Raw genomic sequence first — 26,628 nt, forward strand, 5'->3', positions numbered from 1 at the left:
GCACGGCTGATGCAAGGCCTCGGGCTAAGAACCTGTGTACAAGCCCAGACTTTAAGTTACCTGCATCCCATCCCTTCTGAGATCCTTCAACTGGAGATGCCATCGACTGGAGAGAGTAACTTTCTGAATGTCAACCAGGTGTGCTATTCCTGAGTAGGGAAAAAAACCCCGAACACGATGTTCGTTGTTTGTTGCCATCCGTGAACAGGGAATCACAAACAACCACGAACATGACCCTGTTCACGAACATGTTCGTGGTTGGCTGTTCGTGGGAGAGAGGGAGGAGACTTGGAAGAGAAGAAGGTTCCCTGGGCCATTCGCAAACAGCGTGGGGAACCTCCTTCCCTTCCAAGTCTCCCTCCTTCCAGCTGGCTGGAGGGAGGGGGGGAGACTCTGAAGGGAAGAAGGTTCCCCATGCCATATTATTCTAGAGTGTCCTCTCCTTGCCTCACAACGTAAACAATTCTTGATTGAATATCTTCAGCACAGCGCTCTTACCAAAGGGAAAACCTTAATTTATCTTCTGGAAGACGTTAATCCCCAAATTACTACACGTGTCGCAAAATTTTTAGCAGAATCTTACAAAATTAGGTCTAAGCACACTATTGTATCTTAACTGTTGATCACTTATTCATTTTTATCATTGGCCATTATTTTATTTGACTGTTTTATGCTCTTGTTTTTATTATTTATTAGGTTTTTTGTGTTTGTCTCTGACTGTAGATGATCACTGTTTTTATGTCAATAAAAGGATTGATTGATTGATTGATTGATTGATTGATTGATTGATTGATTGATTGATTGATTGATTGATTGACTGATTGATTGATTGATTGAGACTCTCAGTCCAATTGAGCAAAGCAACACTCAACACAGGGAGTGTGTTTATCCTAGAGAAGTGCTGTGCTCTATGGAGATGTTCACCACGCATGTCTGCCTTAAATCAAGTCAGATCTTTGGGCTATCTAGCTCAGGATCATCTTCTCCAATTGACAGCAGCTGTCCAAGGTCTCAGGCAGAGAAATGACCTGCTTTAATAGCTCTTTTAACTGGAGACACCAAGAATGGACCTTTTTAGCATACAGAACATGACGTCTGACTCCTAAGTGGACATATTTTCCCCCTGTTTGCCTGACGATTGAGCAGGAGGGGAAACAGCATATTAGCCTGGTGTTGAATAAAAACATAAAAAGTAGATAATAGACATTGTTGATAGGAGGCCATCCTGAAAAATGCTTTCCAAATTCTCCCTTCATCTCCGCTTGTTTCCCTGTTTTGCTTTTTTCTTCTCTTTCCTTCATGGCTGCCACTCAGTGCAAAAGAAAATGATGTTCAGGGCTGGACCAGCTGAAGCCATAGGTTCTCTCTGACCCCAGCATAATGGTCCCACTCTTGCCATTCTATCCCACAAAAAAGAATCCCCTGCCTGCAAGCCCAGGTACTAAGATACCTTCTGTGACAAGCAGACGAAGAGAGATCAATTATTTGTCTGCAGCAATGGCTAAATGGAACCTCCATGTCCATGGGCAGTGTGCTTGAGAATCTCAATGAATGGGGAATGACAAGGAAAGGGAGGTTTGGTTACCATGCCCAATGGTTGACTATTGTGATAAAGAGAATGATGGATTAAATTGATCTTTGGTCTGATCTAGCAGAACTCTATTCCATATGATTGTTTACTGAGAAAATTTTCGTTATAGCTTTGGATCTGGGCTTCAGGAGGAAAATTTTTTACCATGGTTGTTTATTTCCGGGTAGAACTTTATCAGTTTGGATTCAAATCTATGGGTTTTTTCAGGTTCTGGAGTTCAAAACCATTATGTTCAATGGGGGTATAAGGGGGTCTAGGGCAGCTATTTATAAAGATAATGGCACCAAATTTTCACAGAACACAGGTCTCCCTCTATCTTCCTCCCCAAGTTTCAAGCAGATTCAACAAAGAGGGTTGATTTTGGGATTGTCTGGGAGTTCTCTGTGCTCCTCCCTTGCAAGGATCTGATTGGGAGGGAGAAATGCCATTGTCCAGAAAATCAGGAGAATCAAAGAAAAACAGGCTCTCATGCTGCAGGGCTGGTAAGCATCAGAACTTGAAAAAAAATGATATTTTCAGGGAGGGTGTTTCATTATTCCCACGTGTCTGGAATTTGCGTTACTGTTACAGAAAATCAAGGTAACAATTCAAAACAGTATTTTCCATGTATATATTCAGGAATTCCATTATGCACAAGCCACCCCCAGTGATAGTGTTGTAGAAGTACAGGGCTGGCTCCAGTTGTCTGCCAGTTTTTTGTTCTGCCTGCCTTGACATTTGCTTTGCTTGCAGGCACAAAATCATGCAAATCTGACAGGACACAAGAGTGCCAGTGAATGACAAGCAAAATGCTGTTAATTCTCTCCCAGAGGGAGTAGTTTTACCGTAGGTCAGTTTTTGAGAGAAGATTAGTTTCCCAATTTGCCTGAAACTAAAGCTGAAGGTCCATCACTGACTTCTCTGGGTTTTGGTGTTATTTCTGTTTATATCTTTTTATTGAACTATTGTATACATTATTTATTTTAAATGTTTTTAATGTCAAAATGTTTTAATGTTTGATGTTCACTGTCTTGGGGACCCTGTGTGGGTAGGAAAAAAGCAGAAAAATGTTTAAAATAAAAATTTAAAAATCTGGCTAAATGTACTTTTTAATTTATTTTTAATTCTTTTATATCCTGCTTTTCTCCCTAATCAAGTTGCAAAGCAGCTTATTACATTGTTCTCACCTCCGTCACTTTATCATTGCAACAACCACCTTGGGAGAAAGGTTAGACCAGCGTTTCCTAGTCTGTGGGTCCCAACCCCAAAGTGAGTCACAAAACCTGTCAACCTGGGTCACATGCTTTTGCAGTTTTATTGATTTGCATATGCTCTGTTTTTTTCTTAAAGTGAGTCATCATACCAAGTAAATTTGGACTTGAAAGAGGTGGATAACCATTTAGACTGAGAGTTCATGAGAGCCCCAAGGTCACCCAAGGTTCCATGGGAGAGCTAGGATTCAAATCAGGTGTCCCAAGTCACAGCCCAATACTCTAACCACTACAGTGTGAAAGACCTTTGTCCACCTGAGTCCACTTTCACCAGTATGAAAGACCTTTGTCCACCTGAGTCTCTGACAGCTGCTCCTAGTCAGGAAACTCAATGCTGAGACAGATGGACCAGCAGACACGCTCCATATAAGACAGATTCATATAGGGGGATTCTGCATGATCGACTTTGATCGGACTTTCTGAGCAATCATGCTGCAGTGGAGTCATATGAATCCACTGCTCTCCGATTCCACATTAAGGCTTTTGTTTCGCATTGGCATTTCATTTCATCACGCTCAAAGTCCATCGTGCGGAATTTGCAAGTATTTGCACAGACGTGCGTCTTCTTCATTTTTTAATTTTTTTTTCAAAAAAACGTTGCTACGTATAAACCTTGCATCAAACAAACACATCTGATAGGTCAGAGCATTTCCTGCCGATATCGTGAATGAGTATTGGTTATTGACATTTGGAGGGAAAATTGTTACCATTGACCCTGCTTTCCCTCTGCCTCAGAAGCTGTCAGCTGTCAGCAAGCAACAAGTAACAAATTTGGCGTGTTGAAAAATGGACCCGTTATTGGGCACGTGACACAGGATATGTTTCTGCATAGACATGTAGAAATGTTGCAACATTTTTTATAATTTTTTTTTAAGAGAGAGAAACAAGAGGGGAAGGGAAAGGGTAGTGGGTGAGGCTTGGAAAACATGATCAACCAATCAAATTTAGTTGATTCGAAGGGCGGGAGAGAAGGGCAAGGGTGGGGAGAACATCAGATAAAGAATTCCGCACGATTGAAGTCCCTAATCTGCAGCGAATGGACAAATAAGTTGGGGAAAAGCAGGAAGGAAAAAAACTGGACAAAACCTGCTGTGACTTCGAAGCTGCTGCCAGGTTCGCCTTCCCGCATGTGGAAACACACACACAAAAAATCAAGGTCATTTGGAAGCTGAACCATGGAAAAACACGAGTGGGGAATCACCCATAGTGTCTACAAAAAGAGCCATGGCTCAGCAGCTGAGAATCCAGTTTGCATGTGGCAAGTCCCAGGTTCCATCCCTTGAAACCTCCAAGAAATCTCAATCAGCAGGCACTGGGACAAAGACTTGTTTTTGGCCGAGATCTTGGAGAACCTCTGCCAGCTGAAAAGGGCAATGCTCTCCTTATTCCAAAATCCAAAAGGTTCCTACCTTGGTGGTCACCTCTGCTATGTGGTCTCCAATGGCCCTAGAAAGAAAAGAATCGTCATTAGTATCAGTCCAAAGACAGGAATTCAAGGATGATTATCTTGTCTGTTCGGTCTCAACAAAGCATTAAGCATTAAAAGAGATTCAACCGGCATCATCATTTAGAAAGTAGTCCATTCTGTTCACTTGTGATTTTAATAATAACTAATTTTTAATAGGATCTTTTTTTTTAACCTCTTATGATTTTTTTTAAAAAATCCCTGAATGCTTTTATTTTAACTTATGAATGAGCTTTGAAGAGTTGTCAGCTGCTGTTAGGATTTTTCAAAGGCTGCATATACATTTTTAGATGAATGAATCAAAGTCAGATACTGAGGCCCTGAACTATATCAAATGTAAAAGGTCTCATAGCATTACCAAAACAAATGGTAATTTAATAATTTCTAGAACAAAATTCAAGGCCAGTAGTACCTTAAAGACCAACAAAATTTTCCAGGGTGATATGGATTGGACAAAGAATCTACAACAGGTAGATGCTACTTACATGTATCTACTACAGACATATATCTACTACCCTCCCGAAACTAGTAATTTTTAAGGGCTCCTTTTCTGAGCCCCTAAACTGTAGCCTACTTAGCTTGTGCATAAATCCAGCTCTGAGTCCTCTCTACCAAACTGATGCTTGTTGAACTTGGATGACAGGGGGGAAAGTCCTATTAGCCTATCTCTGAAGGTATACAAACCCTGCTGGGTTGACCACGGTCTCTCCAATCTGAGAACTGGCAATCCATTTGGTCTCATCTACTGTGGTCCGAGCATGAGGCAACCGCCCAATGTCTTTGACAGTCATGATGAGGTGGCGCGAGGACTTGAGGAGTTTCACCGCTTCGTCGTGTGGGATACTCAGGAAACTTCTGCCATTCACCTCCAGAATCTGATCCCCAACCTACAGGCCATGGAAAAAGAGATTGCACCAAAGGGTGAGGGCTTTACCAAACCCCCAGAACACCACTGATCTTGTTGATTATTCTTTACACTAAAGACAGATCTCATCATCTTCTGATATAAAGTTGGTGCTAGTATAATACCCTTCATATTAGGTGATGGAAAGTGATGTCAAGTCATAGTGGACTTATGGCAACCCCTAGTGTGGTTTTCAAGGCAAGAGACTAACTGAAGTGGTTTGCCATTGCCTGTCTCTGAAACCTTGGTCATCTTTGGAGGTCTCCCATCCAATTACTAAAAAGGCCAACCCTGCTTAGCTTCTGAGATCTGACAAGATGGGGCTTGCCTGGGCTATCCAGGTCAGGGTACCCTTCACATTTAGAGATGATTTTTTTTTGCAATTTTCCCCTTGGAATATGCATTTTCTTTGAAAAAATCAAACAACGCTCAAATCACTTGGAAAAAAGTGATCTTGGAACCATTTTGAACACTGCTGCTATCTGTCTCCTCCCCTATGACCCCATGCATCAAATGCAGACTTCAGACTGCCACCTTCTGGCTATTCCCTCACTTAGTGAGGCTGGCCTGGAATTGACCAGAGCCCTGGCTTTTTCCATTGTGGTTCCAACTCTGTGGAATGGACTCCCTGAAGAGGTGAGGGGAGCTCCCTCACTGGAAATCTTCAGGATATGCTGCAAGGCTTGCCTGCTTGCCAAGGCTTTGATGGGGTATGAACAGCAGGTATCTTTCAGGTAAGGGAGGAAAATGACAGGGATTTTAAACAATTCTATTTGGTTTTCATTTGTAATGTTTGGATATACTTTTGTAAGCCGCCATGAACCACAAGGAAAGGTGAGGTAGAAATGTTTTAATAACTTAATATCCTCAGCAGAGGCTTCCTCAAATAAGATCATGTGGGATTTAGATGTCCACTTAGGTATCCAAGATGATGATGTCCACAGAGTGGACTATTTAGATATAACAACAACAGCAGCAAAATTCAACTTATATACCACTCATCAGGACAACTTAACACCCACTCAGAGCAGTTTCCAAAGTATGTTATTATTATTCCCACAACAATCACCTTGTAAGGTGGGTGGGGCTGAGAGAGCTCCAAGCAGCGGTGACTGATCCAAGGTCACTTTGCTGGTGTCCGGAGTCTGAGGCTCAGCCCCCGGACTTAACAGGAAGAGGGGATGGGAGACAGTTGGGGGACAACTACCCAGTCACTCCAACAGACACCCAGGACCAGCGCAGACCAACAATAGAAGGGGGAAAGAGGTACCCTAGCCACAGGAAGGCAGAGCAGCTCCCAAGCCCCAGAGGGTCAGATGGGGCAGGTGGAAGCCAGCTAGCCCCACCCTCTGGTGGGAGACCAGGGGAGCAGGCAAGGAAAGTGAGGAGGACTGTCAGGAGGGAAATAGACCTGAGGGAGAAGGTACAGGAAGCAGGGGCAGCCAGCCAACAAGCCAGCCAGCAACCTTACTGGCAGGGGAGGAAAAGCAGCATCAAAGACAGATCAGGACCATGCCCCAGTCTCCAGGCAAGCTAGAGGGGATTAGCCAGGACCAGGAAAAGCTAGGAGCAAAGCCACCCCAGGTGTGGCAACCTGAGGCACTCAGCAGGGAAAGCTTGGCAGCCAGCCAGGAAAGCGCAGCTGTGGCTGATCAGGGCAGCCAGCAGAGAAAACCCAGGTGTGGCTGCCTGAGACAATGAGGGCCATGGTTAGAGTGCAGAGGGGGACGTGGCTGGCAGGTGGAGCTGGGAATAGGGGAAAGGATATAAGGAGAACTCACCTACAGGATGGGGTGGGTTGTGTAGAAGTATGGTGAAGTGGAAGAGAGTGCGCACGAGTGCAGCAGAGAGGAGGTGGAGGAAGGAAGAGGAAGAGGAAGAGGAAGAGGAAGAGGAAGAGGAAGAGGAAGAGGAAGAGGAAGAGGAAGAGGAAGAGGAGAAGGAGAAAGACTGACAACTGGATGGAGACAGCCGTCATGGAAGGCAGCCGGGACTATGTCAGATTGAAGGGACCTGTGGGTGGACTGAGAGGGTGTGAGGGTGAGGTATACCCCCCTCCTTCCACAGAGCGGATCCCATATATTCCCTGAAGGTTCTTTAAGGCTGAAGTCAGGCATGCCGGTGTCTCACAGGGTGGTGCCTATGGCAGAACCAGACAGCTGGCTTCAAGTGGAGGAGTAGGGAGGTGCGGCACATCAATGGAGTCAAGTCCTTCCTGCTTTCTCCTTAAGAGGCAAGAGACTAACAGAGGTGGTTTGCCATTGCCTGCCTCTGCAGCCCTGGTCTTCTTTGGAGGTCTCCCATCTAATTACTAACTAAGGCTGACCCCATTTCACTTCTGAGAGCTGACAAGATCGGCTCACCTGGGCTATCCACGCCAGGGTCCTTTCATCTTTGGGACTGGCTTTTCTAGCAGATTTAACAAAGCAAAACCCCTCCGTAGCTTCCCTCTTTGGCTTTGAAAAATATCTCCTTATCATCAAAGGAGAAAAAGACTAAAAGCCTTAAAGAGGCTTGAAGGCAATAAATTAACAGCTAATTTTGTTTTGCTGAAGGATTATGAGGGCCACTTCTCTAGGAAGCAATGTGAAAGGTTGCTCAGTAAGGTATTTCTCAAGGAATTTTAATTGGCTTGGTTCTATTAGAGTGATGAGATATGTGTCATATATGCTGTCCGGGGTCTGAGGCTCAGTCCCTGGAGTTGCTGGAGGGAGGGGATGGGAGACAGCCAGGAGACAGGTTCCCAGCCACCCCAACAGACACCCAGAGTCAGAGCCCACTGGCACCAGAGGGAGGGAAAGAAGCACCCAAGCCTCAGAGGGTTAGATGGCACAGGTGGAAGCCAGCTAGCCCCACCCTCCGGTGGGAGGCTAAGAGCCTAGGCAGGGAGAGTAGGGGCAGCCAAGAGGGGATCAGACCAGATGGAGTAGGGACAGCCAGCTAGCAGCAAGACAGCCAGCAACCTTACCTGCAGTAGAGGAAGGGCACCACAGGGCCACGTCCCAGCCTGCAGGCAGGCTAGAAGAAATCGGCCAGAACCAGGTGGGGCTGAAAGCAAAGCAGCCCCAGGTGGGGATGCCTGAGGCCCTTACAAGAGAGGCTTGGCAGCCAGCCAAGACAGCACAACTATAGCTGCCCAAAGCAGCCAGACTAGCTACCTCAGGCGCAGCTACTTGAGGCAGCCAAGGCTAGAGGGCAAAAGAGGGGTGTGGCTGGCAGGTGGAGCCAGGAATGCGGGACAGGATATAAGGGAAGTCCACCCACAGAGCGGGGTGGGCTGTTTGTTGTGTAGGAGTGTGGTGGAGTGGAGGGGGAGGAAAGAAGATTAAGATGAGTAGTAATAGTAGTAGTAGTAAGACCAACAGCTGGATGGGGACAGCTGTCATGGAAGGCAGCTGGGACAAGGTCAGGTTGAAGGGACCTGCAAGTGGACTGAGAGGGTGTGAAGGTGAGGTATACCCCGCCCCCCTTCCACAGAGCAGGATCCCACATATTCCCTGAAGGTCCTTTAAGGCTGAAGTCAGGCATGCCGGCGTCTCACAGGGCAGCGTCCATGGCAGAACCAGACAGCTGGCTTCAAGTGGGGGAGAAGGCAGGGGTGGCATGTCAATGAAGGCAAGTCGGGCAACTGCCTTGGGTGTGGGGGGTGCAGGGGTGGGTGTGTGCGTGCTGTGGAGCAACTGAGCGGGAGGGCTGGGGGGACGCACACACGGCAAGCATTCCCCCCTATCTCCTGTCTGTCACCTCACAAACTGGAAAGGAGTGGAGGAAAAGTGATACGTTTCTTTTGGGGGAATGAGGGGGAGGATGAGACGGAATAATGTCAGAAGAAAGCAAAGGGGAAGGGAAAGGAGAAAGCGGGAAGGACCTAGAGAATCAGCGGGGACATTTCTCTCTCTGCCATTTTACCCCTCTCCTCCTCCTCCCTCCTCTTCCTCCTCCTCCTCTCTCTCTCTCTCTCTCTCTCTCTCTCTCTCTCTCAATTTAAGCCTTGGGCGAAGCTTCCACGTGGAGCAAGGAAGAGAGACTCTAGCTGGCTGGGGAGCAGCGAGCTCCCATCTGACCTTTTCTCCCCCTTGCTCCCTCCTTTCTTTTTTTGCTCCCCCCCCCGCCATATACTAAAAGGAATGACAGGAGGATTTCCCATTGGAAATAATAGGAGAGGCTTGAAGGCCCATTGGAGATAATGGGAGCCAGGGATGCCAATTTACTTGCTTGGGCTCCAACCAGAAGGACAGGTTTCAGAGTGGAATGACAGTCCATGGAATAGGCTTAGTGCTCTGGGACTGGAAGGACAGTACCCAGAGTGCAATGCAATGACAGCCCCTGGGAGTAGAAGCAGCATTCTGGGACTGGAATGACAGCCCCAGAGTGAAATGACAGCTTCTAGGAATAGAACTTGTGCTCAGAGACTGGAATGACAGGTCGAAGAGTGGAACAACTGTTTCTGGGAATAGTGTCAGGGCTCTGGGACTGGAATGACATCCCCTGTCATTCCACACCCACTGCCATACCAGTCCCAGACCACTGATTCTTCTTCCAGGGGCTGTCATTCCACTCTGAGGCCTGTGTTGATAGATCAAGATGGGTAGCTGTGTTTATCTGTAGCAGCAGAATAAAAACAAAGAGTCCAGTAGCGCCTATAAGACTAACAAAATTTGTGGTAGGGGATGAGCTTTCATGACTCAGAGCCATAGCTCACTTCTTCACTCCTGGACTCTTGCCCTTTTCTTGTGTTGCAATGCATTTCAATGGAGCCCATGCAAGTAAATTGGCATTCCTGGCTCCCATTTTCTCCGATGGGCCTTCTAGCCTCTCCCATTATTTCCAGTGGGCAATCCTGACATTCCTTTTAGTACATCCCTTCCCCCCTCCCTGGCTGGCATCAATTCTACTTCTCACCTTTCCTCGGGCTTTTTTTGGGGGGGGGGGGGTGCTGCTTTTGGTGGAAAGAGAGGCTGGTTGTGTGTGCACCGCTGCAGAGGAAGGAGGAAGTGAAGTGAGACACACACACAATTCCCTTTCAGTCCCTGTGTGACAGGTAGGAGCAAATCACTGTTGTTGGGTTTAAAGTTGTTGTTTTAAATTCTATTACTTTCCTCCCTCCTTCTCCCTTTCATTCTCCCTCCCCCTTCCTCTTCTCTGATCTCAATGCTGCTCCCCGCTTCATTCCAGCAGAGCAGCGCCCCACACTGCGCCCCCCCTTTATCACCTTCCTTCTCTCATCCCCTAGGTTCCATATATCACCCCCACTTCCCCCCTTTCCCCCAATAGTTTATTTCATTATTTATATACCATATGCTTAGCTGTCAGCTGCTGCTCACTTCAAACCCGTGGGTGGGTGGGTGGGTGGCGGGAGGATGAGCATGGAGGGTAGTTCCCAAAAGGGATCTCTGACAAAGGTGATCAAGCAGGCCCTGTAAGAGAAGCTTTCCTTCTCTTTAATGCAAGTTGCTGTTTCTGATCACAAAATGGATTTTTGGCTCACATTAAGAAAAACAAAGACCGTTATTTATTCTCACACTTAAAAATTTAAAATTTAAATTAATTAATAAAAATTAAATTAAAAATGTAAAAAGTTTCAAGTTTTGTGCCTTTCATTTTCCCTACATTTCTTCTGTTTTTAAAAATTGGTTAGCGGGTGTGTGTGCATGTGCGCAAGTAGATGTTTTGCCTCAGGCGCCCGAAACCCTGGCACCAGCCCTGGGAGTAGGGAATCAAACCTGGTTCTCCAGATTAGAGTCCCACTACCTTAACCACGAAACCAAACTGGCTTGAATGATTCTCAGTGCTTCCGCAAAGCTTGCTGACAATTTTGTGAGCCACGACCTTTGTTCTTCCATCTGAGACGGATTATTGGCATGCTCACTTCTCTGATGGGGAATGAAGACATACTGAATACTGATAGTTGAACACCACCCTGCTTAACCCAAGCTTTTCGTGACCAAGTCTGTAGAATGCTCTATAATATCTGATGGGCATTTGCGAGCATTCAACAGGCTGTCTGCAAAATGCACACATATGCATGCACAACTGTTCCCTGCCCTGTCTAATTGTTGCTTGAAGTTCAGTTCTGTGTAAACAAGGATGTAACCAGCCCTTTCACAGAGCCTTTCTCCATGACACACACTGCCTGAAACGAGGCAAGAGCCTCGACAAGGGTTAATTGTGTTCCTGCCTGCCTTGGACATTCATCTGTAACTCACCCCAAATTAAAATGGCCTTTGCTTCCGAAGTCTCACTGCTCTAAGAACAGCCAGATGGCAGCTGCCTGGAAGCAAAAAAACCTTCACTGGTACAAGATGCCTCATGTGGCAGCATAAACGGCCAGTTCAGCTGGAAAAAAATAACTGTGTTGGACTGCATTGCCCACTATGAGGGAACACAGCTCTCAGAAACAACTCCCTCCAGTTACTGGGCAGCCTAATTCAATGGTGTTGGACAGATTCTGCCAGAGCTGTTTTGGAATATCTCTCCCCCTCATCCCAAATAGAGGCGAGAGTTTCAAGCAATAGTGAGTTCGCACAACCAAATCTGACAGGTGGGGAAAGCTTGAGTTACAAACCCTCCAACATTTCGCAGGCAAAAGTAGAGATGCACATGCAACACCTCTATTCTCAAACCAACAAGTGCTTGATTAGTGCCACCCTAGGGATAAAAGAAGATAGAGGGAGGAGGGGCTTGCCACCATATGTCAATTTGATTTGACCTCAGGTTAGGGGTGCCATTCCCCCACCCACAGCAGCCCGAATTGCACCCTGCAGCGCACCCATTTTGGGCTGAATTATGCCTGTTGGGGAGCATGGGGAGTGCCTTTGACATGCGGGGCTGTCCTTTGCCTCCCATGATGATGTCACTTCCAGGAAATGATGTCATCACACAAGCTAGGAGCGTGTGTGCACTGCATGCGCGGGCACAGAGAGACTCCACAGATGCCGCAGGGTAACAGCTAGGCTCCCAGTCTCCCACCAGGGAAGACAAGGGACCTGCAACCCTACCTCAGGTTCACTTGTATATGTATATGTATATGTATATGTATATGTATATGTATATGTATATGTATATGTATATGTATATGTATATGTATATGTATATGTATATGTATATGTATATTCTGGTCTCTCACCTCAACCATCATATGCCTGTTAAAACATCTCCATCTTACATGTCCAGTAAAAGCATAGTAAATGTTGCCGGGGCCGTGTTTCCACAGACAGAGTTCCACCAGGTTGGTGCCAGGGCCAAGAAGGCCCTGGCCCTGGTTGAGGTGAGACAGACCTCCTTCGCGCTGGGAACCACCAGCAGAGGTTGATTTGCTGAATGAAGGGCCTCCTGGGGAACACATGGTGAGAGGCAGTCCCGTAGGCCCCTATATGTTAAGCAAAGATCATGAATTCTTCTGTTTTGTTTTTTACCTAAAGAAATCTGGAGCAGAAAGAATTGTGATGACAAGTTGGTAAACTCCTCCCCGCTACTGGCTATTTTTCAGCTCCAAATCTCTCACTCCCACAGCAGCTTTTTCAGCTTGGGATGCAGTGCAGACAGCAGACAGATTCCTGCTCACTGCTTCAGTCCCTCCTTTTCCTTTCTAATGCCCTTTTCATAATCTTTTCTCCCCCGTTCCTATGCAATGGAATAAACAAAAAACCTTTCACCGTTTGTCAAAAAGTTTCATCTGCTGCAGCAGAGGAATGAAAGTCCAAACCTTTCGGCCTCTCTGGCTGCTCTTTCCCTTTATCATTACAGCCATATATCATCTGACAAAATTAGGCCAATCCTGTGCCATCCTGCCATTTGGGGACCAAGTGCAAACCCAGGTTTGGTCAGTGGGACAAAAGGAAGCAAAACGGGAGAGTGTGCAGGGTCTTTTTAAAAATGATTTATTTTATTTAGCAATATCAAGCAGTAGAAAGCAGGTGAGCGCAGAGTCAGAATGATTTATTCTGTAAATTTATATCATGCCTGTTTATTATAAATAGTACTCAACAGCTTATTTCCATAGTAGCAACCACGGCGGCAGCTGCAACAACAACAACAAGGAATGAAGCCAATTGTTAAAAAAAACAAAAGCCACTATATCTAGAAGCCACCAAAAATCAAGAAGAGTATCCTCAAACAACAGAAAACATAACTAAGACAGGTATAGCCAACAATAAGAATTAACAATTGGCAACACCTCTAGTCCTATACAGCTCAGAAGCAATACAAGAAGGTCTACTTTCTATCTGGAGTTAAAAATAAAGGGGTGTGTTTGTGTGTGCCAATTTCTGCTGGAAAATTGAGCAGAGAGGAGTATATAGTTCCTCTTCTGCCCCAGTGCTGTGGTTCTAATCCAAACTGGGGGGCCTGGTGGCTTTTTAAAAAGAAAAAATATGGAATATGCTGGGAAATGAAGTCCTACATCTCTGGCATCTTGTGGAATTAAGCTCTAAATCCATCTGTACACAAACATGTATTTGTGTGTGCCGCTTTCAGCTCACTGGACTGAAAATGGAATGAAAATCCAAACAAAACAAATTAGCAGAAGAGTGCCTTATTTTTCCTGTCTCACATTCATGGCCCATGTTCTGACTGTAATGGAAGCTTTTTTAGGATGCTAGAAGCAACTTTGATACTAATCCTTTTTTGGTGTTATTGACTTATTGGACTTAACCTTTCTCACTTCACCTGCTCATTGGAAAGAATCTCATTTCTCATCTCTTTCTTCATCTCTGCCTTGCTTTGTTTCCTATCAAGCATCCTTTCCCTTGTCCTGGAAGTATCTCTCAAGCTCTCAAGGTTTGGTACAGCCAGCGAAAGAAAGAAAGATCATAATCACAACGTATCTTACGTAAGGCTTATGTTTTCGGCTGAGCAATTTGTTACTTTAAGTAACTCTGTTTTTAAGGATTAGAAGCTGGGGGTGGGAATGTTGGGAGGTTCTGGCATAGCCTACTGCCCAAGAGAATAAGCTGTGATCCGAAAGGTTTCCAGCTCAATAGTGAATAAGTGGCCTCCAGCAGGTCACCTCTCTAAGCCTCCCATTTGCAACATTAGAAACAATAATGCTTGCCTACCTTACAGGGATGTTGTTAGAACAAGAAAAGTACATTGCCTGCTGAAAAGGGCTATACAAACACTAATATTTTAATAATAGACTGATTTTCATATATCCTGCTGTTTTTACTTCTATTGTTAGTGGTCATGCCCACTAGTTTTGCCCAGGAAGGCCTGGGGTAATACTATGATGTTTTTGTGCTGGTAATGTGGCTCAGTGGTAGAGTATCTGCTTGGCATACTGCAGGTGCCAAGTTCAAGCCCTGTCATCTCCAGGTGCCTCTCGTCCTGTATAATCTTGCAGAGAATGAATCACTAACCGGGCACTGTGCTCAATATGTGCATAATTTCTTGAATATTCTGATGAAAACTAGCCTCACCTTGCCTGTTACAACAATGATGCTAAGAACAAAATGTTACCAGCTCCCATTTGATTTCTGAGTGCAATCCAAAATCCTGGATTTAACCTGTAAAGCCTTAAGCTGCCTTTGCTAAGGTTAGCCAAGGGCATGAATTATGAATCTTTTCATGTACTGTGGTCCACAGAGGGGACCATCCTCTCCTCCTTAAAATCCACTCGTACGAAATAAGATTTTTTCCCACTACTTTTGTTACAATATGTAATGGGTGATGGGAAAGGCCTCAGCCTAGGAACTCCAGGAGACCTCCAGGTAATAGGTGAGGGGAAAGACCTCAGCCTAAGACCTGGAAGGCCACGGACAGTCTGAATAGACATTACTGATCTTGAGGGATGAAGGGTCTGATTCAGTATAGGGCTGCTATGTCCATATGATTTTCTCCCTTCCATAATGCTAGAACTTGAGATCAGCTAATAAAATTGGTGGGCAGCCAATTTAGAACAAACAAAAGCGACACTTATTCATGCATCACACACAATTAATTTAGGGAACCCCTTGCTTCAAGATGTGTTGCTGACATGCCTTTATAAGGGACAGATTCAGGTAGGATAGTCTCCTCAATGGCTACTAGCCACGAGATGTAGAGCCTCCACATTCAGAGGCAGTTACCTGGGGGTGGAGCAAGAGTGGCCGGGGGCTCCTCATCCCTGGCTGCTGGACTTCCTAGCAGCATCTGGCTGGGCACATGGAAAACACGATCCTGGATAAAGGGGCCTTTGATTGGATCCAGCATGACCAGTTTGAAGGGTTGCAAAATCTGGGTTGCGAATTTCCTTGAGATTTGGGGCCAGAGCCTGGCGAGGGAGCTGAACAGGGATGTGATGTCATGACCCCCCCCCCAAATGAAGCTGCCATTTTCTCCAGGGGAAGATCTGGAGATCAGCTGTAATCCTGGGAAAATTCCAGGTCCCACCTGGTGGCTTGCGATCCCTACTCATCTGATATTCTTATGGCTTCCTTCCCATTTCCCTTTCCTCTCTCCCTCTTTCTAGTCTTACTCCTACCTCCTTCAGATGGGTTTGAACCCTGGCCCAAGCTGTTCTCTGCCAGCAGAGTGACTCTTCCATGTTCTGCATGTGTAGCCCTGACTCTTGATTCAGCATTACTGTACGATCTGCCCTAGGACTCCATTCCAACCCTAGGCTCAATCCTGCTTGGACTTTGTATGCACAGCTACCTTTCAGCCCAACACTGGCAATGTATTCAGATGCTGCTCTCTCTCTTTTTTTGTAAAGAGTGAGATTCAAATTACCTGGTGGACGCTAATTTCATTTCTCTGTGATCCAATGCAGTTCTCATTATGCATTATTGGTTGCCAATAGCAATCTTGGGTTCAGCCTGTGCTTCAAAGCATTTAAAGTGCTCTGGTTCTATTTTTGTTTTCCTGGGTGGATTGTTTTTAGCAATTCAGGAGCTGCTTGGAAAATGAAATCCCTGCTCAAGAGGGCAGCTCTGGCTTATCCAATGAAGAAATTCTCTATAACCGTGCTTCTTAAAGGTGTGATCTGGCAACCTCCTTTGAAGCCTTTTCAACCCAATGCCAAGTATTTATTTCATCAGAAAGCACACAGAGATTCTGTGCAATTGTGTGTATACAGTCTCGTGCTGTGGGAATTAGGGATGGGAGTGGGCCATGTTAATGGTAATACAGGCACTAGTCAATAGGTGCCCAGTACAGCCGTCTTTTCCTCCAAAACACTAAAAACTTGCAGAATCAAGGTTTTTTCCCCCCAGAGTTCACTGCACTTGTGTTTTCTGAGCAAAGATGCTGATACCCTTCCACCTGATTTCAAATGCTACATCTGTCGTTGCCCTAAGGTGAATAAAAAAACACCAGAAAGGATTTTAAGGTGCTTTACATTTGGTGTGGACTGAGGTCAGGGAAAGAGGCAGCTAAATATTGAAATTCTGAAATTATGTTGATATAGTTCCTTACAGTGGAAGCAAAATGAATTGAAAGAGCTCCACCCCCGGCTGAGAAAGATTTTGAAATGGAGAGGAGGCTGCATTAAGATTAAGCTGAGAAATCCGAGGCTTGGATAGTCAGGGGAAATTTTGATACATTTTTTTAGTTCAGCTTCCTTCTCTATTTGGCCACAGCTCTTCTTCCAAGGGTATTATGAAAAATCCACTCCGAACAGCAGACTCCCAACAGCGATGCTTCTGCCTTTCTCATTTAATCTCCCACTGAGCATTTTAACATGCAAACCGCTCCGTTAATTGCATGACCTGTCACAGTGCTCCCTTTGCACATGGAGCATGGGAGCATCATCCCTCTGGCATGTGTTTAGAATCTTTCCAGACCCCCGTGTACTGCAAGCCTTTTCCTGCAACTCACATTTTGCTCCCAGATTTCTGACTACTAAAGGCATGCATGCAGGCGTAGTTTCGAATTTCTCACCTTAGCAGCTTTCACCCTAAGTTTTTGGCTTCTGTTTTACCAATGCAAACCTTTACCATTCTTTATTTTCACACTTCCTCACACAATTTTTTCCTGTAGACAATGACAGGTTCCAATATGATTTTTACATCATTAAAATCAGCATTACATGCCATATGTACATTAGATGCGTCATGAAGCACACTGTGCATTTCAATTTTATATTCAGACCTCCATCATGTGTACACAGTACAAAGTATCTAAAAAACCAAAAGCAAAAAAGCAGAAAACAGCAAAACCAAAGACAACAACAGCAATAAATATAAAGAAGAAATGAGATGAGGAACATTTACTTGTTGTTTCTAAATGTTTTCAAAGCTGCAACAGCAAGTGCTGACCTGTACATGAGAAATAGTGTGCTTTCCCATAAACAACTCTCACAATTTCCTCTATGGAGATCCATTTTCAAGTGTAACAAACAATATGCAGTCAAAACTAGATCCCTGCACAGGTTGAAGCTGAATGAGACAGTACAGTTCTGAGGTTATAGCATGGCCCATGCTACTTCTGACTGCCGGTAGAGAATTACATTTATAATGCAGAAAACTAGCACAATTGTGAAAAGGTTCTACATTTTTCCAGGCTATATATTTTTTCTGGGTCCACAGATGCAGACTACCAAAATGAGGAGTAGCATCTGATGAGGAGAGCGGTGGCTCTCGAAAGCTAATGCTACAGTAAAGTTGGTTAGTCTTAAAGGTGCTACTGGACTCTTTTACTGTCTTAAAATAACTGTTATATAAATAACGTAGGAATGCCAGGGATGCTGCTATAGCAGGAGACCTCCTGCTAGTAGCCCCTCAAATCCCTCTGACTACTTGGTAGGGGAGCAGGAGAAAAATGCTGGGAAAATCCCCATTACTCCAGAAATGTGACATCATTTCCAGCAAGATCCCAGAAGTGATGTTATTGTGTCAGGGGCGACGTTCTAGGATTCTACTGAAACTCTGTGGTAAAACTGGTATGCTGCTGTGCAACTGATGCTGTAAAGACCTGCACACTGGCATAGCAGAGATACAGAGAGTTTTAAGTTGTTAAAAGAATGATGGAGCGATACAGAAAGCAATGTGGATGGCAGCACCCCAAAACTGATTTAGCATTAATATTGTGCTAGGTGCTATCAAGGGCAATCCCCACCCAGAGAATGAACAATCAATATTAGGTTAACAAAAAAGGGGGGTTTGTGGTGGGGGGAGTGCAGGGAGGAAGTGGGATGGCAATGTGTGTGGGGAGGAGGGTAGAAGCAACAAACACCAAATACTTTTTCATAATTCATGTTGCACTACCAGCCAAACGAAGATCCACTGCCGTCCCTTTGGTGCTGCAACGACAGTTTAGTATTCTTTCTGCATCTTCTCTTTGTGTCTCTTTTGTTGCTGTTTCTCGAGATTTGCTAGCTTGGTTCTTTCCTCTATGTTTAACCACCTTCTGAGGCCCATTCAAATGTGACAAAGCAGGGCTACCAGATTCTCAGGAAGAGTGCTGGTATCACTTGGTGGGAACCAGCCCTTTAAATGTTGAATCTTCTGCATACAGATCTTGGCAATATTAGCCTGAAATTGGGGAACTACATACAGTGCAAAACAACTTTCTGGAATAATAAAGGAATGGAGAGGGGAAGAAAACTTCTCCTTCCCACCATGTGAATGTTTTACAAAGAGCATTTGCTTCGTTTGCAGTGGGAGATTTGCCAAAGGATGCAAGATGCTGCTGGGTAAAGGAAAGTTAATAAGGCAGAAAGGGTTGGCATGTATATATCAAAGGCAGCAGCATTGGGCCTCATCTTCAATGAGAGCCCCCCCCCCCTGCTTCTTCATTACTTTAAAAGAACAAAGCAGATAAGAAGAAGAGATTAGAAGGGAAGAAAAAATATGTGGTGGAGAAGATGGTTTTTTTGGAGGGGGGTTTACAGAAAAACGAATGAAGAATAATGACAGATTTATTCTGCCAGGACAAGGATGCATATTATCTCCCTACCTGTTCAACCTCTATGCAGAGCATACCATAAGGAAAGCTGGATTAGATCTAGAAGAAAGTGGAGTGAAAATTGGTGGAAGGAACATTAACAATTTGAGATATGCAGATGTGACGGACTCAGCTTCAGATGCTGAGATTTCCAGACAGTAAGTGTATGGTTGACATGTTTCTTCCCCGCCCCCATGTGGCTAGCCTGAAATGGCAGTTGGGGGTGGAATGTTGAGGGGCTGACAGTTGGAGTTGGAGGGTAAACAAGAGAGTGAGAGGGAGTTGGAGCCTGGTTTTAGACCAGAGAGGGTCAGCCAGAGAATCCTCTGTGAGAGGAAGTAATGTTTATGAAGCACGTCTAGTCTTTCAACTAAAGTGGGGAAAACCAGCACTAACTCCTGCTTAGACTTGAGAGATCTGGGAATTATAGTGGGCCAAGGAAGTGGGTAGAAAGGAGACTCCCTTTCAGCACCAGGAAAAGGGTTATAGCTCATAACTATAATGCCTGCCCAAAATCTAGTAAGGGTTTGACTCATTGGAGCACCCTCAGGTCTGGAGAGGAGAGAAAGTTGTGCTGTGTTTGTGTGTAAAAAGTGAAACACTTGTGAAGCAGTGCCAACCTCTCAAAGAAACCAAGTGTTTTGTGCCTCACACCAGTGAAGTTTCTGTACAAAAACCTTTCTGTTACTTCAGTTCAAACACCTGCCTGCCTACCTTCTGACTTCACCAACTGTAAATAAACCTTCTGTTACATTTTGAACCTCCCCAAACCTTGTTTGCCAGTCTCTGCTAAAAGGAAGTGCAAACCCCTGATCTGTCCCCTACTAAGACTTGGCTGGGTAACCATTTTTAATAATCCTTAAGGGTGGGACAAGAAGGAAAGTTGAAGCTTAACATCAACCATGCTACCAGAGGCTTCCCGGCCCAGTATACAGCTTCATAGGCTTAATGAGGAGAAGTTTTACCTCAGGGTATGGGAAGGTCAGCCCAAGCCTGAGTTTGACGTGGGTTTGTGACAGCAGATGACACCACGTTTCTGGCAGAAAAGAGTGAAGATTTGAAACAACTACTAATGAAGGTTAAAGGAGAAAGCACCAAAGCAGGATTACAGCTGAACATCAAGAAGACAAAAATAATGACCACTAAGAATTTACACAATTTTAAAGTTGACAAGGAGAAAATTGAAATTATTCAAGATTTTCTATTCCTTGACTAAATCATCAATCAAAAGGGAGACTGCAACCAAGAAATTAGAAGAAGATTGAGACTAGGAAGAGCAGCTGTGAGGGAACTAGAAAAGATCCTGAAAGATAAAGATGTCTCTGGGTACTAAAATTAAGATAATCCAAACTATCCCCATTACTATGTATGGATGTGAAAGTTGGACAATGAAGAAAGCTGGCTCAAATCAATGTAAATAAAATGACATTCAGATTTTGTTTTTAAAAACTACACCACATGAAAATAACACCATCTAAATGAATAGTGGCAATTGTAATGCTCTCCTTGCATCTCTGAGCCAGGAGACGGTCCACATTTCATTCTTTTGGATATCATCATCATCATCAACAACAACAACAACAGTGTGCTTATATACCACCCTTCTGGGCAGCTTAGTGCCCCACTCAGAATCGTGAACAAAGTCAGTGTTGTTATTATCCCCACAATCCAGCTGGGGAGCTGGAGTTGAGAGGAGTGGCTTACCCAAGGCCACTTGCTGATCTCAAGGCAGTAGTGGGATTTGAACCAGCAGAGTGCTGACACACAACCCAACCACTTAACCACTATGCTACAGGATGGGAGCAAGCATTGGAGACTTAGGACAACTTTGTAATATTTGCTACGATTATAAATGAAGCTGCCTCATACCATGTCAGTCCATTGGTCCACGTAGCTCAACATAGTCTCCTCTGACAAGTGGCATCTGTCCAAGATCAGAGAAGGGTAATTTCCAATACCGTTAACTGGACATGACATGGACTGATCCTGGAACCTTTGGCATACAAAGCAAGTGATCTTTCACTAAACATGTAAGCAAAGCAAAGAAGCATTTCTTCAAGTTAGAAAATTCCCCCAAGTAGGGATACCAGGTCCAGGCCCATGCTACCTATTTGGAGGATGATCCTGGTTGAGGGATGTATAGCTGACACTTTGATGTCACTTCCAGGCTACTCCCTCCTACGATGCTCCAGGAACCCCCAAATTCTATGGTAAATACCACAGAGATTTGGCCAGATTCCATAGAGTCACAGGAGGGGAAAATGTTGTCAATTCCAGGTCTTCACCTGCTAGTGACAACAAAACATCAGTGCCATTGCCCCATCCATTTTCCTCCTGCTCCTCACACAAGGATGGGCAATAGAAGATGGAGGCTGGAATTCCCTGCCCTCAGCACCTGGCAACTTTACATCGAGGACAAGTTAGGAAACCCTCTTTGGCTGTATCCTAGAGATTAGGCCACTCAGTATAACAAATGGGAAGCACATGAAGACAAACAAAAAGCCAATATGTTCCCACAGAATTTCTGGAATGAAGAACTTTTGGAACTCACTACCACAAGACATTGTGATTGGCACATGCTTAGACAGCGTTAAAAGATATCAGTGCATTCATGGAGAAGGAGAGGTCCATTAGTGGTTATTAGATACGATGGTTAAATGGATCATCCATGTTCAGACCCACATTGGCTTATATCCTACCTCTCTGCTTAGCAAAGTGTGAAGCCTTCCTCCAGCTAGGGTTGCCAGCTCTAGGTTGGAAGATTCCTGGTGATTTGAGGGTGGAGCCTGAGGAGGGATCTCAGTGGGATACAATACCACAGAGTCCACCCTCTAAAGCATTTCTCCAGGGGAACTGATCTTTGCAGTCTGGAAATCAGTTGGAATTCTGGGAGTTCTCCAGGCCCCACTTGGAGGTTGGCAACCCTAGGTGCAGAGGAGAGCTCGAGGAAGAGGAGGCTTCAATTGATTGTCCTCTACAGTAGTGTATGTTGCTCTTAAGACTGTTGCTGCCCGAGCAATATGAATGGCCACTTAAGGTCTTAAGGGCATCTTCCTGTGCTAAGAGAGTCATTCAGATTGGAGGCAGTTTCCTTAGGCTGTAGGAAAACTTCAGACATTGATGAGCAGTGGTAGAGTACAGGACAGTATGTCTCTGATTACTGGCCGCTGGAGGTCCTTCATGCTCTGCTTGTGGCTTATTAGAAGTACCTGGCTGCCCACTGTGGGAAACAGAGTGCTGGAGGACATGGGCCTGGGCTGATCCAGCAGAGGTTTGCTTAAGTTTTGACTGATTTCAAAACATTGTGCAATGCTGTGTAGATGCAGCAGTGGCAATATGCTAGCCAAAACAATAACTGGAATCAATTAAGTTCCGAGTCCTATCCATTTTCATCATTGATATTTGGGTATTTACCCCATTGCTTATACAGAGCTGCCCCAGTGTTTAAGCCAATGGAGAAGCCTCACATGTGCAGGAGCTCCATCTGTATATCATGGGTCCAAGTTCTTGTGCCCCAAGCACCAGCGTGAGGACAAACACAATGACACTCTTTGCCACAACTCCCCAGCTTCAGAACGGCACCATTTCCAGCGTCCTATTAAGCAGGCTATCCCCAAAGAAAGCTCAACAATTCACACACACACACACACCGCAGTAGCCCATTGCTGCAAACATCGCCGGGCACTTACGGAACGCACAGCAGGCCAAAGGAGCCTTGAATTAAACGCATAATGATCAAATCTCTCCAGGGCCTCTTTAAAACAGCAGGCAATCCATTTCGGAACGCTTTGCCGCTTCTAAAATAAGACGTGGCTGGCCAGCTCCTTTCCAAGTGGCACTAAAAAGACGCCAGGGGATGTGGGGGGGGGAAACCCAAATTCCATTCAAGAATTTTATTGCAATTCTGAATCTTTTATTGTTCGCCTGTACAGAGGATTATATTTTCATGGGTTTCTGTGTGCGTGTGTTTAACATTTTTTTAAACCAAAACAACAGATAGCTATGCAATGTTAATGAACTGTCAGAAGTTGTTCATCGTTGTCCTTTTGGAACAAGGAGTTGAGAGATGGAGAACGAGCCAAGGGAGACCAAGAGATGTCAGGAGACTTGGCATCCTCATTAGATTTAGTCTCCCCAACGCATATGACAAGACCTCATGCTCTGGCGTGACATTAACCAGTGTGCGCTGTCACCAAATGCCTTCTGTTGATTAATAATGCACTGCCCAGCCAGGGCATGTGGCACTGCCTTGGTTTCTAATGATCTGTTCAACCCTTGCAATAGGGACAGAGATCCACTTTCATGCTGACAGAGAAGGGCATCGCTGTACCCTTTATCATCTTTATCATCTTTTCCTGTGGCTTAAGGACAAGCAGACTTTTCAGCATTTGGGGATTTGAATAGGGCTACCAGTTCTTCCACTGGCCGCCCTAGTCCCTGTTGTTGCTCAGTAGGGCAGTGTAGAGGGGGATGTGATATGTGACATCACTTCCAGTGCAGAACTGGAACTGACATCTAGGGATGTGCCCTTCAGGTTTCTGATTCAGGTTTTTAACCCAAACCGGGCCCAATTTGGAAAGATTTGGAATCCCTGAGGGCCAAGCTACAAGTGACGAATGACACTTGAACGGCAAGTGTATTTCTCCCTGTTCACTCGCCCTCCACTTGCGCTCCACTTGATCCACTTGCTGTTCAAGTGTCATTCGTCACTTGTAGCTTGGCCCTGAGTAGGAATTTGAACTCAGATCTTGTAAGGCATTGACCAACACTCTAACCATTACATCATACTGATTTTAAGCAAATCCCATTCCCTGGGATTCTTGTGAGGGGGGAAGGAGATAACACCATGAATATCACCCAAGTTCCATGGACTTATGGAAAGAGAAGACACACAAAATCCCCTCAGGGCAGTGGGCAGGAATCAAACTATCATTGAGATTAGACAGGGAGCCTCGTCTCTCATTATCCCCTCCTTTCTAAAATGGATGTGAACGGACAGAGGAAGGCAGATATAATGATACATATTGCGGTCAGCCGGAAACATCAAATTGCTTCCTCCTAGAAGGTGGTATTCTTACAATGCCTGCGGATATTATTTCTTTCTTTTTTGGTGCTCTGAATGTTCTGCTTGCAGCTTCACGTTTGCTGACCTTTTTACAAAAGCGGGAATCTACATGAACCAGGAAAGGGGGAGGGGAAAGCAATTTTCTCCCAAGCTGCTAAAGGAGCATTGAGGGCGAACAGGCACTGATCAAGAACTAAACGAAAATACTTCCTCAGTAAGGAGATGCACGCGCTCACATACACACACCCTCCTTGCTCTTTCGGCAGGGAAGCTATTTTTGGTTTATGAGGAGCTGAATTGAGGGAAAGCTGCTACAGGGTACAAACAGATTTGCTTTCAGAACAATGGTCTTATGTGACCTGGCAGGTGCACTTGAAGGAAGCCTGCCAAACACATTGGATTTCTGCTTCTGTGTGAAGAAATAACAGTGGTGCAGTGATGGGAGTGCTTATCAAGGACTTGGGAAACCTGGGTTCGAATCCCCACTGATGAGCCATCTAACACTTTACACAGTCCTTGTGTGTGGCAAGGAACAACATGAGGACTTGTACCACATGGGCAATAGGAATGTGGTGCCTCCCAAAGGCACAACAGCTCTTTTCAGTTTGTGCCCACAGGGAGAAGCAGCTGTATCCTCGCCCCACTCCTGTTTTTGCATCCTCAAACCATCCCCTCGAGGTTTATTGGCTGCCTTATGAAACTTACGTAAGTAACTTGATTTTTGCAATTGAGCCAATAGCAGCTCCTTAGGGCAGAAACCGCGAGGGTGGGAGGAGGCTAAAGCCGCTTCTTCTGGCATGCGGTAGCTGCAAACAAAAAAGCTGGTCTGCATCTAGGAGGCACAAAATTCCAATTGCAAGTGTGACACAAAGTCCTTCTGGAGTTCCCCAACAAACACTACATTGGACTCTTTCACACGTGGTTTTTCCATCGTCTCAGTACCTGGTTCGCATCCCATATTTTCAGCATTTTCAGACTACTGTGGTAGACACAGGACGCGACCACGCTCTTTGTCTGCTTTTTCTCCCTGTGCACATAGTGCGACTTCAATTTTGAATCAGCTGTCCATTCGCGCTTGTTGCAATTAATGTCAGTATGAATGCCTCTCTTGCTTTTCTCCCCCCACTCCTCTTTCTCACTTTTTGATTGGTCAGTGTGGACCCCAAAGTTGCTCCCATCCTCAGCTCAACCCCGCATGCATTTGCACGATTACATTTATTTTTAAATAGATCAAATACTCAGTAAAGTTTCTGCGTTGTTTATCCTTCCTCCATAATCACACGTAATGGAGGAGCCTGGCACACTTGCACTGCGAGGCTGGGCTGCGGCCTGGAGCCACATCGCTCTGTGGGGCTGGGCGGGGGGGGGGAGAGGCAGCGACACTCCAGCCCACCTGCCTGCTGCTGCACTGCCCCAGAGAAGCTGGGTGTGCTCGTTCTGCGAGGCTGGGCAGGAGGAAGAGGCAGCTCCAGCCCGCCCGCCCACCCCGGAGAAGCAGGTGCACTCGCTCTGCAGGGCTGGGTGGGGGGGGGGAGGGCATTGGGAAGAGGCTGTGAGTCGGGGATTAAACCTGGGACTTTTTTGTATCCCCAAACAGATTGCTACCTGCAAGGAAATTCTTTTGGGGGAGATACAGGGCTGATGAACTACTGAAGAACACAGGGAGGGGTGGGATTTTGTAGTAAAATGAAGAAGCAATGTCACATCATCACATTGTTACAGTGCATGCTCAAACTTAAAAAAAAAGAGTGACGTTACATCCAAAGCCCACAAAGCCCGCCACTGGACCGGTACCTGTTAATAAGTGTAAAATGAAAAAACGGACGCACAATTGAATAGGCAGCGGACAGTATAAAATGCATACGTACAAATCAGAAGTCACCACGATCGAGTCAACTGCTGAGAAATTGTGATTTTGACCATGAGTGTGAAAAGGGCCATTGTAATGCGTAGACAGAGTTATGAGATAACCTTAGGCTAGTCACTCCCTCACAGCTAGGCTTGCCATCACTGCCACAATGTCACCATCGATGTACTGACTTCATTCCCCATGCACCTGGAAGTGATGGCAGCTAATCGCCAGGGACGTCCTGGCATTTCTCAAAAACTCTATGGTTTTACCATAGACTTTGCAAAATATTACTTCTGGCTTGAACCAGAAGTGATGCTGGTGAGCCAGGTACAGTTCCCAGGCGCTCACTTATGGAGGCCAATCTCCTGCTAATTCTCTCCGATGCCCATCAGGTCTCAGGCATCAGTGGAAGAAACTGGGGAGGGAGAAAGAGGGGAAGGCCTGGTGCATGGGTTTCTGAGAAACAGTAGAATGTCCCCAGCGACATACTGATGTCACTTCCTGGCGCATGGGAGTGACATCAGCGCATCACTGGCAACATATGCACATCACCAGTGCTAGAGTTGCCAGTTCCAGGTGGGGGCAGGGGATCACCCGCTCCCACCCTCTACCCCCCACCCATACGCCTGGTGGAGAGAAAA

General features: G+C 45.5%; 1 protein-coding gene across 2 annotated transcripts in view; it reads right to left on the reverse strand.

The window, feature by feature from the left end:
- The window catches only part of WHRN (whirlin), a 175,003-nt gene that overhangs the window by 43,862 nt on the left and 104,513 nt on the right, over positions 1-26,628 (reverse strand). The window contains exons 5-7 of one of the 2 annotated variants that reach the window (XM_054998357.1): positions 4,991-5,193; positions 4,620-4,631; positions 4,251-4,287 (exon numbers count right to left, since the gene is read on the reverse strand). In XM_054998357.1, the coding sequence (XP_054854332.1) occupies positions 4,251-4,287; positions 4,620-4,631; positions 4,991-5,193 (252 nt within the window). The remainder of the gene's footprint in view (positions 1-4,250; positions 4,288-4,619; positions 4,632-4,990; positions 5,194-26,628) is intronic. The other variant, XM_054998355.1, reaches the window with a different exon arrangement.

Source organism: Eublepharis macularius, chromosome 14 (assembly GCF_028583425.1).
Source record: "Eublepharis macularius isolate TG4126 chromosome 14, MPM_Emac_v1.0, whole genome shotgun sequence".
Taxonomy (NCBI): domain Eukaryota; kingdom Metazoa; phylum Chordata; class Lepidosauria; order Squamata; family Eublepharidae; genus Eublepharis; species Eublepharis macularius.